We start from the raw sequence: 12,391 nt of genomic DNA on the forward strand, positions 1-12,391 counted from the left end.
AGCCAATCAGTTTACTCGTTTCATTTTATTTTTAATGTTTCGAATTGTCATGTAAGCATAAACAACTAGTACGTCTCTACAAAAATTAATATTGTCGGATACGAAAATTTTTCTAAAATAAAATTTACCAAGAACTAGTCGGATTTTTTTCTAATTAATTAGGGCAACAATAAATTGTCTTGACGTACGTATGCTGTTGGGTTGAGAGCGTAAATGAAATAGTTGAAATACCTCCATTCCAAATTATATAAACGAGCTAGTATTCATATGTCGTGTCATGAAAGATGAATGAAGAATAATTATAGTTTGGTGAGCTCACTCTCAAGATCTGATGGAGAGATTGGTTTCGATTAGTTTCAACCAAGATCAAGGTGTGTAGAATTTATAAATCAGTTCACAGCAGCATATTTTTACTAGTGATACATATATATATATATATAAATATATTTGAATATTTTATCCATCCTCTGTCAGAATCAGAAATATTTTTAAATGTTAAATGTGTTAAAATTTCTCATGTACACCAAAAATTTAAAACAAAAATCAATATTTGAATTGTAATCCAACCCAGTTTGAAGTTTTATGTAATTATTTTACATTTGTTGGCAATTTGCAGATATAACCCTCCATAATGCATGGACCCATCATGGTTGATGAGATCCTGCCCTTATTCTGAAAGTCTTTTGGATCTATTCCTCCAAAATCCATGTCAAATATACCATATACTATATATGTGATATTACAAGATCAGCCATAATTATAATGCCTATTATACTCGTGAGTTCAATTTGATCTACAAAACCACAGCATAAACATAATATTTCTTTGAAATGTGTCATAGGATGTTTTGCAAGTGCAACGCAAAGTGGTTTCAAAATCTATAACACAGAACCTCTATCTGAGAAGTTAAGTAAAGGTAATTGAGATTATACTCAAAGAGAATTATTAAGATAATTCTGTGGGTGACTTTACAGGTCTATAAATTTTCATTCAAATTATTTGATATATTTGTCATTTCTATGAAGAATTAGATGGCACTGGTGGGGTATCCCAGGTTCAAATGTTACACCGAAGTAATTTAGTTGCAATTGTTGGAAATGGCAATGGAACTTATTCAAGTAACAAAGGTAACAGATTGCAGTAAGGTGACATATATTGCTTATATGACATGTTGTACTTCAATATGATTGTATGGTACATTGTACTCCGTTTTGTGTTTATTTAGTGTTCATATGGGATGACAAACTCTGCAAATTTGTGTTGGAATTCAAATTCAATATACCAGTACTTGGAGTGAGATTACGTAATGATATGTAAGCAATAATGAGTATGCTAGCTGTGAATTAATTACATATAGGTGATTTGAATTAGCCTTTCTTACAATGACGTTTTTAACATACTTTCAATTTTCTCAACTGGGTTTAAAAAATTACAACAACAAGAAAAGCAATTTTTTTAGAATCAACAGACCATTTGAAGAATAAATTCAGTTGTAGAATCAATCAAGATGGAAAAAGCATGAGAAAGTGCACACACCATCAGCTTTCATAAATCTAGTTGCATCTAGTTGCAGGATTCACCATCAGCTTGCATCAATATGTAGTCGCCCACACAGCCAAATTAGTTAAGGCCTTATAAGTTTTCCCAAATTTTGAAGGATATTTTTTGTGATGAGAACAAGGATATATGTTTGTTCATTTCCAAATGATCCCAAGAACATTTTGTACTTTGAAACAAGAGAAAATCCAAAAGGTGAATTTTAAATGCATATTTAAATACATAGTCATTACATATCTAAATTGTATATGGTAATTATGCTATCAAATGTGAATTAAATCCAGTTTAAGTTCCTGAATTAAATGTTTACACAGTTTTTGCTCTATATAGGTTTATGTGAAGTGTGTCCAAACCAGGAGAAATCATTAATTGTGTTCCCAGCAAAGAAATGTGGGGCAATTGAAATTAGTGTAAGTTTTGTTTTACCTTCAGACTTGTTCCCATATCCAGAGCTTTATTGGAGAACATATGTCATGCAGAGTTCAGCCAAAAAAACATCTAGTGTGTCAGAGTGCTTTTGACTCACAATATGCCGTACAGTATGTAATGCCTATAAATCCCCAGCACCATGCAGGCTGGCAATCTCAGTCCTTTAATTAATCTTAGAGAAACTGTTATTACAGCTCCCCCAACAACCAACTGAGTGAACGCAAATTTCCATACAAGTTAAAACAGAAAAAAGAATTTATTTTCCTGTTGTTTGAAGGTAGAGTTTTCCTATCCTTACTGCATAACATTCCTTTGTTGTCTTCAGGATTTGTCAGTGGTCCAACCAGGAGTGTCGTCATCTCCGGTCATGATCAGTGCACATCAAGGTGAAATTGCCTGCCTAGCTATGAATCAACAAGGAACTATGGTCGCCACTGCCTCTGACAAGGTATGGTGGAATAATTAAAAGTACATTCATTATTACCTCCATAATGTGCACGAAGGAAGAAAAATACTTTACACGAAAACGAGCCATAATGTGTTAATAGTTAATAAACAGTTAAGTTCACTACCATGCATTATTCCATCATGCTGTTCGTTTTTACAGGGCACGCTGATACGCGTCTTCGACACACAAAGTAGACAGCTGGTCGTGGAGCTGAGACGAGGAGCGGACCACGCCACCCTGTACTGGTATGATAGCAAGTTCAATATACAATTAGCCAACATTTCCAAAGATTTTATCATGAAAATTCCTGATTGGAGACACGCAAAATATGTAAAAGCAATGCCTGTCATAAAAAATCGTCTTTTAAACTCCTTAAGTCTCTGTAATCTCTCTTGTTAAAAGAGTTCCCAAGGGCAAGGATTTGTAGCTATACCACAAATAATGTTATCTTCATATTAGAGTCACCAGGGAGTCAAATGTCTCTAGGAATGTTTTTCCTTTAGCATTAACTTCAGCCACGATTCCTCATATCTGTGTGCTTCGAGCGACAAAGGGACTGTGCATATTTTTGCACTGAAAGACACCTCATTAAATAAACGATCGACGTAAGTATTTTACGCACGTCTGCCAGCCAAAACTATGCTGTTGTGTGTGGATTGCAATATGTGTATATGGTTATAAGACAATAGATCTCTGTGCAAAATAGAGATTGTCATATATATATATACTAGTTTGTAGTTACAGTACATGCAGATAAGGGCGACGTATCTGTTAAGAACTACCTATTGACTGGCCTTAAAATTGGACTTCTTCAGCTATATGCCTTTACCAAAGTTTGTGATGTAGTTTGCAGACAAACCTGGGTGCATTTACCAATCATGCAGACTTTTTGTAAAAAGAGGTAGAGTTGCAAAAAGAGTTCAACCTTCCTTCGGTAGGATTTCAAGTTTTGAAAACCTTCCTCAAAATGACGTTACGTCACTGAATCAAGTGGCAACCAACATAAAGAAATATTTGGTTTTGTGGTACATGCATGTGATCAATTATAGTGCTCAACTTTGAACCTTCCTCACAAACCTCATTCAAAGCAAACCTTCTGGGTGGTACCCGCAGCTTTTTTGCAACTCTGTGTAAAGGTCTAAATTTTTAGCTAAACCAGAAGAATCCAACACTACAGCTAGGAAAAGCATCTTCAAATCATTAATTTTTTTCCGACTCTTTAGACTTTCAAAGATGAGCTTTCTTGGACAGTATGTGGAGTCTCAGTGGGCTTTAGCTAACTTTACCGTACCCTCAGAATGTCCGTGTATGTGTGCATTTGGACCTGTCAACTCTGTGATAGGTAAAAAAATTCTTATTATTTGCACTGGACGATTGTTACTGTTTGCACTATATAATGGTCTTAGTCTGGAAGTGAGTACAGCAGGACATTATCCATGCTTTTCTTTCAAGATGTTGAATTGTATGCGAATTTTTCAGCGATATGTGTAGACGGGACTTTCCACAAGTATATCTTCACTCCTGATGGCAACTGCAACAGAGAAGCATACGATGTTTTTCTTGAAGTGACACGTGAGGATGACTTCTAAAAAGACCTCAATTTACCTGGAGCAGCTGTGATCACCGAAACTTTGGCAGTGTCAACTGGGCCTCACACTTCGTAACTGAAATAACGCCGAAGTCGACGCACGTGGTCCTAAGCTACAGGCTGGTTTCCAGTTAGGAAAGTTATCCTCCTCGGACTGTATCGGACACTCGGACAGAATAGTTTTTTTATCCATGTCTTTTCAATCAAAACTAATTGTTTTAAAAACAAAAGAAACCATACTATTTGCTATCCAGTCTGGAGGATTATTTTTCTTTGATTGTACAGTGTCATAATACAAAACGTTTAAATACAGCTGTAGATAAGCACCATACGCGTACACTTTCATTGGTATATGATCTGAGTTTCAGACTTTCAGTACAGGTCTAGACCGTCTAGTTAAGATTTGGTCGAATCAAAAGGTCCCGAGACTCCTGAAAAGTCCAAATGGAAATGGATGAATGGGGTCTAAGTTAATTGGTGATCATCCACCAGTTACTTTGAGTGCGGGGACGAATACTAATTACGCTGCCACGTTTGATGAAATAATTTTAAAAAGCAGACTTAAAAGCTCGCTGGCTTTTTATAATTGGGCAACCATTGGGCAGTGGGCAACCATTGCCATTTAAGGTTTTATTCGAAACTGATCTCTGCATAGAGGATCATTCTCTCTCTATCAATCAGTCTCTCTATACATAAATTAACCAGTTATATACCATAAACCCTTTCGGTCTTGGTCAGCCATCTTGGAAACTTTCGGGAAGATAAGAAATTTTTGCTTTACAGGAATGCTTTCTCGTGCTAGTATTCTCTTGCAAAAAGGTATATTAATATGTTTACTAACTAGGAATAGTAGTTGTCTTCTATTTTAGCGTACCGAAAATTTGGAAAACTAATATGCCTTTACAGGCTTTACTATGCATTTAATATTTTCTTTTCGATGCATTTATTTTTACCGGTTGGATATAGTTTATAGATATGTCTGTTGTAACTGCCTATTTAACATAAATAAATGTAATAATATTTCATTTTGGTTCATTTCAAGGTGGCCAGGCTGCTTTACCATTAAAATGTCTTGCAAGACCAGGGTAATATTTTGTTTTTATTTCATATATTTATGTGTTTGTTTGAAACTTTGAACAAGACCTTCAAAATATATACGCCGCTACTCAGCAAAATATCATAGACGCTGCCTTTGTTTAGCTCTGTTTACCCTAAACTCAATTTATCAACTGGGCATGGCTAAAATGGGTACTTTCGTCTGTGATTCGTGCTCAGCCTTTAGCCTTGGTATTGGTCGCCTGGGCACAGGTAACCATTTTAGCTGTGCCTTGCCTATAAATTGAGTGTAGTGTAAACAGGGTTTATGAACTGCTTGAAAGTTACTTGCAAATGAACATGTTCCAACCCTGGTTGCTGATTGGATTCATCATAAATTAGGCTGGAGTGTTTGATATGGCATTTGGTTGTGCTACGCACACCTACCCCTCTATTTATAATACATATGACTTAGTGCTAATGTGAAAATTCAACTTAAGATTCCTGGTTACAGATGGCATTCCATCTATTATTCTGCTGATTAAGTTTAATGAGCCACTGCATGCAAAAAAACCTTTTTATAAGGATGCTTTTGAATATTAGTCATTGAATGTAATTTTTTTGTCAGGTCAATTGCATTGTCAAGATCTTTTTCAACTAGTGATTCTCGTAATCGGTTTGGAATTGATCCAACAGGTACAAGCATGCAGCCAGTTATTTGAAATTCTTCACCCTAAGTAGTGTTTGCATGATATTACTCATTACAAATGTATAAACATTAATTAAAATTAAAAATGTATGTTCTGAACACAAATATGAAAATTTTTTGTTACTTGTATGTTACATATATTCACATGAAAAGTGCTCCATAAATTAAACAGAACTGAATGGAGTGAAATGTTTGGTACTATTAGCAATTGAAAACCTTTTATATAAACATCTTAATGTTAATTTTTGTATACCACAACATAATTTACCAGGTATCAAAGTCCTGCCCACAGACTTTTTCTCACAAGTGAGAGCAGAACTTTACAAAAAAACTGGGGATTCAGGAACATGGGGTCTTGGAATTGGACTTGGAGCTTACATCATCTCTAAAGAATATCTTATAATCCATGAGGAGGTATCAATATTGTTTCAAATTTTCTTGTTGGTTCACACACTGTTAAGGGGACCCCTTATCATTTTGGCCAAAATTGAATTTGTCCTAATTAAGTAGAGGAGTGATGCTTTAGAATTGTGAAGAAGGAATGAGTGTGTTTATCATGATTTATTATATTAAACATTGTTTCTAATTTTAGACACTGCTTGCTGCTGTTTTGCTGTCTACCATGGCTTGGCTATATAAGAAAGTTGGTCCAATAATAAGTCAAATGTTGGATAATTATGCACAGGTAAAATTGTTAGTGTTGCATAAAGTTTACATGTCATCTCATTTTCAACTACTACAAAACATTTTGTTCATGTGAAAGTTTTTCTGTGACTTATTTTGCATATTCTAATACCATGTGGAAAATATACAGCTGAGAATCTTACCACCCAAGAAACTATTTCTATATTATGATTATAATCATTGCATGTACTCTTTTTTGAAAAGGAAATCTTAGATCAGCTAAACCAAGGTCGTATTGCTAAAATGGCTCAGTTAGAGGAAGAAATAAAGTTACAAGAAAGTGTAGAGCCCATGCTTAAAGTTGGAAAAGATGTCTTTGAAATCCTGCGGGTTTGTATTTTCTTTGCCACACAGATTTTTGTTAATGATTTAGGTCCTTAGATTATTTGGAAAGGTTATAATTATTTTTTCGATCAAATTTGTGTAATCTTGTAGGAAAACAATGCTATGGAGTTGGAGCATGAATTCCGAAGTAGATTGCACCATGTTCATAATGAGGTCAAAAAACGCTTGGTAAGAAAACAAACCTTAATTTTTACACAAGTTTTATCAAAGCAATAAATTGTTGGCATCTATGATCAGCATAAGCTCTACTTTTCAATCAAGCCCTTATAATTATATTTTAATATAATTCTATAGGACTATCAAGTAGAATTGGAAGATCTCAAGAAGCGCCTGGAACAGGAACATATAATTGCTTGGGTAAAAGATGCTGTTATTAAGAGTATTACACCACAGCAGGTAATTGTGCTTTAATACCAATATAGGCTATCTTAAGAGTGTTTGGCAGTTGCCTTGCACCATGATATTTCGTTCCTCAATGCAAGCAAAGCTTTGTGTCTTTAGAAACTTCGCCTTTTCTTATATTTTAACTGCATTCCTTTTTTCCCCATAGTCTTTCCCACTGCATCATACAAATTGTGATTTTCAGCCTAGAAATTTGCCTTTGCCAAGAGAAATTAACATTTTTCTTAGTTACTGTACCTTCTTTAACAAAGGATGATAATTTTCCTCTGGCAAAAATTAGCCAATCTGGCATTATTTCTATAATCTATTACATTTTTGTTACTATTTTTTTATCTTTGTAGGAAAAACAGACAATCACTCAGTGTATAAAAGAACTAAAAACCCTGGCTCCAGCATAGGTGAACTTTTTCCACTCTATTATAACTGTTACAAGTTAATTGTTAGACGTGTGCTCTCTATATATTAAATTTACAATTTTATGTGATGTTTTGATTACAAGTGCTGAATTGAATTATGTGTGATTACATAAACAGTCATAAGCAAATTTATTCATATATCATCTGTTCAATTTTAAGTTCATTTTATCTCTTCCTTTCCTGCTACAACATATAAATTTAAAATTCCAATCAATGCTGAATGTTTGCCAACAAGTGCTATAATAACATGTAGCACTTGGTAAAATCCACAAATTTGAAAATTAATTTATTGTATTGTTGGTCTTATTATGTCTATAATTCTTGATTCAATTGACTTTTCCTTACTATCTCCTGGTTCAAGCTTCAAAGCACCATTCAAAGCAGCTAGATGTTCACCCACCAATTTGTCTGAATGGTACAACACAGCCCAAACCTGATCCTTCTGCAGATAATTTCCCTTACAAGTTTTCAACAACAAGCCTACACCATGATTCACAGCATCTGTTGGTTTCAAGCGTCCTGCTCCTAGCTGTGTTAAAACGTTTGCAACAGCTAAAGCATTTACCGAAGCAACTAGGCCATTACTTGGAGCCAGCAGCTCAGTTTTACATTTTTCAATTGGCAAAATTTCCCAGAGGTTTGCATTTGGGTTACATAATTTTTCTGCAATTTCTGGTGAAACATTTTGCATTACCAACATCTCCTGAAACTTCTGTAATGCACTGCCATCAGTTAGAGATTGCTTTATCATAGTATATCCTTCATCAGGACTGCCAGCTTTGCCTTTGGAGGCTAATAAATTTCCCCCTGAAGAGAAAGAACATCATATCCAGATTAACATTAACCGTATTAACCACATGGTGATAGAACAAAAATGAAACTACAGTACATTGGTATGTTGTTTTCTTGATTGGTGCACAAATTTTTTTTAAGAATGTGTTTAATTAACATATTTTCCTGAAGTAATGTAACTCTGATCACAATAGTTTGGACTTGTTCATAATGAACAAGAATTATGAATGTTTTGACAGGTAGTAATTTAGAATAATGGACTTATTTACTACAAGACAACCATTACCCTGTGTACAAATCAGCTCCTCCAAATCCTTTGGTGCTTTGCCTTGTAAACATTCGATTGACTCAATAACCTCCAGAGAGTTGCCTATCATCATTCCTATTGGTTCATCCATCTTTGTCAGAACTGCTGTAGTTCTAATTCCAAGACCATTTGCAGTGTTTGCCAGCCATTCAGCTAGCTCACGAGCATCCTTCTCATTCTTCATAAAAGCAGCAGTCCCACATTTGACATCTAGCACTAAAGCTGTTAAATTCTCTGGAAAAATAATGTTCCATGAATAAACAACAACTTGTCCCAGACAAAGAGAAAAATTTTAACAGACATTGTGAAAACTGACTGCAAGAATGGGATTCTTAACCTAGTATAACCTACCTGCAGCTTTTTTTCCTATAATTGAACCGACAACCAAGGGAATACAGCTAACAGTTGCTGTCACATCACGTGCTGCATACATCTCCTTGTCGGCAGGTACAATATTTTTTGTTTGGCCTGCAATGCAGCAGCCAACCTCTGTGACAGCTTGGCATATCTGGGCTGTAGTCAAGTTGATATTGAAGCCAGGGATTGATTCAAGCTTATCAAGGGTGCCACCTGAGATGTTAATTTAAAATAAATTCATTACCAAGAAGATAGTTATACCAGTGATACCACTGTTATGTGCATCATAATACAGTACTCATTCACTGGCCAGCTAAACAGCTTTTATAATTGGAAAGAGTAAACATGATAGAGATCCAACATACCTGTAAAACCTAGACCTCGGCCAGAAATCATGGGTACTTTCAAACCCAGTGCTGCTAGGGCTGGTGCTAAGGGTAGGCTGACTTTGTCTCCAACTCCCCCTGTGCTGTGTTTATCCACAACCAAATGCTTCCACTCTTTTGGCCATTCTAGTGTTTCCCCATGTTTAATCATCGATTTCGTAAGGCTGACAGTCTCTTCCGTATTCATGCCTTTCAAATAGACTGCCATGAGAAATGCCCCGAGCTGAACGTCGTGGATATCTTTGTCTGCGATTGATTTGACCATGAAGTCGATTTGGACATCATTTAATGGTTTGCCATCTCGTTTCGTTTCGATGATATTTGGTATAGTTAAAGACATTGCTGTAATTGGACGAGATAAATATTTTCGCTTTAAAATCTTCTTGCAATAATCTTGTAGTAGCTTTTCAAGCTTTTCAATACAATTATTCTTTTGTAAAAAACCACACAATAGAGCGCCGGGCAGCAGCAAGTGAACAAGGAAGTTTTGTATAAGCAAAAGTAAAAGCTGTTTTTTAAAGTTTTTAATTTGAAATCGTAATCTTCAAAAAGTCTTTGTTGCGAGAACAGACTTCACACTTTATAGTACAAAATAAGATTCGTCTTGAGTACTGTTCAATAGTACAATATAACATGGAAATCTTGGTCCTTTGTCTCGAGTATTTCAATTAACGTACTATTAAGCAATCAACCGTGTCCAAGGACGTTATGCAAATGTATGCTTAACATCACTCAACGATAAGAAAGGTATACAACCTGTAAAGATTTTCCTCTGATATTAAATTTTTTAAATGCCACATTACGTAAACAAACGCACGTGTAAAACCTTCTTTCACATCCGGTGAGCATTGGCTCTGACTGGAATAATACATCTGGACCACTTGGAACCAGGGCGCTTATATATACAAGCGCCCTGCTTGGAACAGGCTGGATAGCGCTATTCACCGGATAGTGATTTTTTTAACCGTTCTAAAAATGCTTGAAAAGCAACATAAAATTTTAGGTTTGGAAGCAACAATTATTAAAGAGGATCCTCAATTTAGGAACACTAAGGTTTAGAGCGATGATTAATCCACTATCCGGTGGATACCACTATCCGTCTTTCATACAACCGGCCCCTGTTTAACAGTTTAAAATATGGTCATATGCTGTTTGCCATTAAAAGACAGACCTCTACCTCCCGTTTTGTAGAGGAGAAATAGAAGACCCACTGGAGTCACTGGAAGATCCTAATGAAGGTGGGGGTGTAACTTGAAGTATTGCGTACCCTTTACCAGTAACCACTAAGTATTGACATATTCACATCCAATATGGCGTACAAACATGTTGTAAGAAATCCAAGATTGCAAGCAAGAATATTTCTACCAGAATGGTTCATGAAAGTTGTTCGCCCTACAAAAGCTGTTCCTGATAACTTGGCAATATTTCATGTTCCGATGGAGTAAGTTTCAAAACAATTTTTTGACGATTTTTAGTACAATATGTCTATAGTACAGACTGTACAGTACCAACATCAGCCATCACTCATCGGGTAATCGGGACAGTCTGCTGGACTCAGACACTCAGTAAACTCTAAAGTGTTTGGGTCTTGTTTCATCGTAGACGAACAAACAAGAGAGTTTTGAAACGTTGATTTTGATGTTTGTCGAATATTTTACGTTTTTTGTCTTTAATATTGATAGCGGCGTCAATTCATCATTCCAGATCATTTTATCATATGTGTAAATGTAAAATGTGTATTCAATTTATTCATTCTTTTACAGAATGTCTCGCTTTGATGTTAAGAATTACTTAGAAAGCATTTATAAAATAAACGTGGCAAAGGTTAACATTAGAATACAGACAGGTGAGTCACTGAGTCTCTTTCGTATTTCTGTATATTCTGCAGGTTTCTGTTGTGCTTTAGAAGTATTTTATTAATGCAGGCAAAGCTCAACGAGTGATGATGAAAAATGGGGCTGTAAAGTTACAACAACATCCTGATGTAAAGATTGCTTATGTGACTATGGTAAGTATTTTATAAAAGTACAAAGGAACTAAGAAAGAATTTAATAACAAAATATTTCTTAAATTTACCCTCTACTGTAATAAAAGTTTCAATGAAATTAAAATGTATATACGCAACAATGATTGTAGACAATATATAGGTATCCACTTTTGTGAGATCATGATCAAAATCTCATTTTGGCAGACAGTACTGGTATTCAGACAACTTTTTTGGCCTTTATTGCTTGTAAAAGAATCAAAGAAAATTCTGTGTTTGTTTTAGACGGACACCAAGTTCACATTTCCCGACATGTTTGTCAAGTCAGAAAAGAAATCACCTCTTCAAGTTGAGCCCACCGAAAGCAAGCCAGAGGAGTTTAGATGGTTCTAGTCAGCTACTGACTATATATGTATATTCATATGCTATGTCGGGCATAGATCAGTCCATCTTGAGTCTCAAATTAGTCAAGCCCTTTCCTGCATCAAGTCCAAAATGACAAACCATACACACCTTCATTGGTCTGTTCAAATGATTTACAAAATTATGATGCAAATGTTGCTCAACTATCTTTAAAATAATTCATATTTTTTCGAATTGAAAATGACCACACTGCCAATTATAATTAAACTTATATTTAAAGAGTGTAGCGTTTACATTGTTTCAACACAGAACTAAATTATGCTACATTATGAAGTAGAATTTTGCAAATATGTTTAGTTTATTTTTAATATGTGTGGCTGTGTTTAATTTGAAGAGATATTACAAACATGAGGCTTTAATGCTAAAATCGTGCAATGTAGAGATCACACTATTCAGCTAGAAACTCAAAAATTACAGAGATGATGTAGCATTTAAATTCCTATTTTAAATACACCATAAAATAACTTTTCAAATGCTTCCTTGTCATTTCCAACCTCATTCTTAGAAAAGACCGGGATAGGATGGACAA

General features: G+C 35.1%; 4 protein-coding genes across 4 annotated transcripts; 3 read left to right on the forward strand and 1 right to left on the reverse strand.

The window, feature by feature from the left end:
* The first annotated feature begins 36 nt into the window (after positions 1–36).
* On the forward strand, positions 37–4,313 carry LOC114530946 (WD repeat domain phosphoinositide-interacting protein 4-like). Its single transcript, XM_028552569.1, has 11 exons — positions 37–371; positions 842–916; positions 1,026–1,127; positions 1,226–1,313; positions 1,658–1,752; positions 1,888–1,967; positions 2,312–2,434; positions 2,594–2,679; positions 2,938–3,039; positions 3,658–3,776; positions 3,914–4,313. The coding sequence occupies exons 1-11, from the start codon at positions 332–334 to the stop codon at positions 4,021–4,023; spliced, it is 1,020 nt and encodes a 339-aa protein (XP_028408370.1). The 5' UTR covers positions 37–331; the 3' UTR covers positions 4,024–4,313.
* A 436-nt stretch (positions 4,314–4,749) lies between these two features.
* LOC114531009 (ATP synthase F(0) complex subunit B1, mitochondrial-like) lies at positions 4,750–7,690 on the forward strand. The gene is made up of 9 exons (XM_028552639.1): positions 4,750–4,841; positions 5,065–5,107; positions 5,686–5,753; positions 6,038–6,180; positions 6,359–6,451; positions 6,655–6,780; positions 6,886–6,963; positions 7,090–7,191; positions 7,539–7,690. Exons 1-9 carry the CDS (start codon positions 4,808–4,810, stop codon positions 7,593–7,595), a joined length of 744 nt encoding a protein of 247 aa, XP_028408440.1. The 5' UTR covers positions 4,750–4,807; the 3' UTR covers positions 7,596–7,690.
* Positions 7,691–7,864: 174 nt separating this feature from the next.
* On the reverse strand, positions 7,865–10,145 carry LOC114531008 (thymidine phosphorylase-like). Its single transcript, XM_028552638.1, has 4 exons — positions 9,435–10,145; positions 9,064–9,282; positions 8,692–8,946; positions 7,865–8,420 (listed from the first exon to the last, which is right to left on the reverse strand). The coding sequence occupies exons 1-4, from the start codon at positions 9,793–9,795 to the stop codon at positions 7,900–7,902; spliced, it is 1,356 nt and encodes a 451-aa protein (XP_028408439.1). The 5' UTR covers positions 9,796–10,145; the 3' UTR covers positions 7,865–7,899.
* A 618-nt stretch (positions 10,146–10,763) lies between these two features.
* On the forward strand, positions 10,764–12,311 carry LOC114530980 (39S ribosomal protein L23, mitochondrial-like). The gene is made up of 4 exons (XM_028552606.1): positions 10,764–10,896; positions 11,219–11,301; positions 11,381–11,463; positions 11,725–12,311. Exons 1-4 carry the CDS (start codon positions 10,766–10,768, stop codon positions 11,830–11,832), a joined length of 405 nt encoding a protein of 134 aa, XP_028408407.1. The 5' UTR covers positions 10,764–10,765; the 3' UTR covers positions 11,833–12,311.
* The last annotated feature ends 80 nt before the right edge of the window (positions 12,312–12,391 follow it).

This window comes from Dendronephthya gigantea, unplaced genomic scaffold (assembly GCF_004324835.1).
Source record: "Dendronephthya gigantea isolate DGI-Jeju-01 unplaced genomic scaffold, DenGig_1.0 000067F, whole genome shotgun sequence".
In the NCBI taxonomy this organism is placed as follows: domain Eukaryota; kingdom Metazoa; phylum Cnidaria; class Anthozoa; order Malacalcyonacea; family Nephtheidae; genus Dendronephthya; species Dendronephthya gigantea.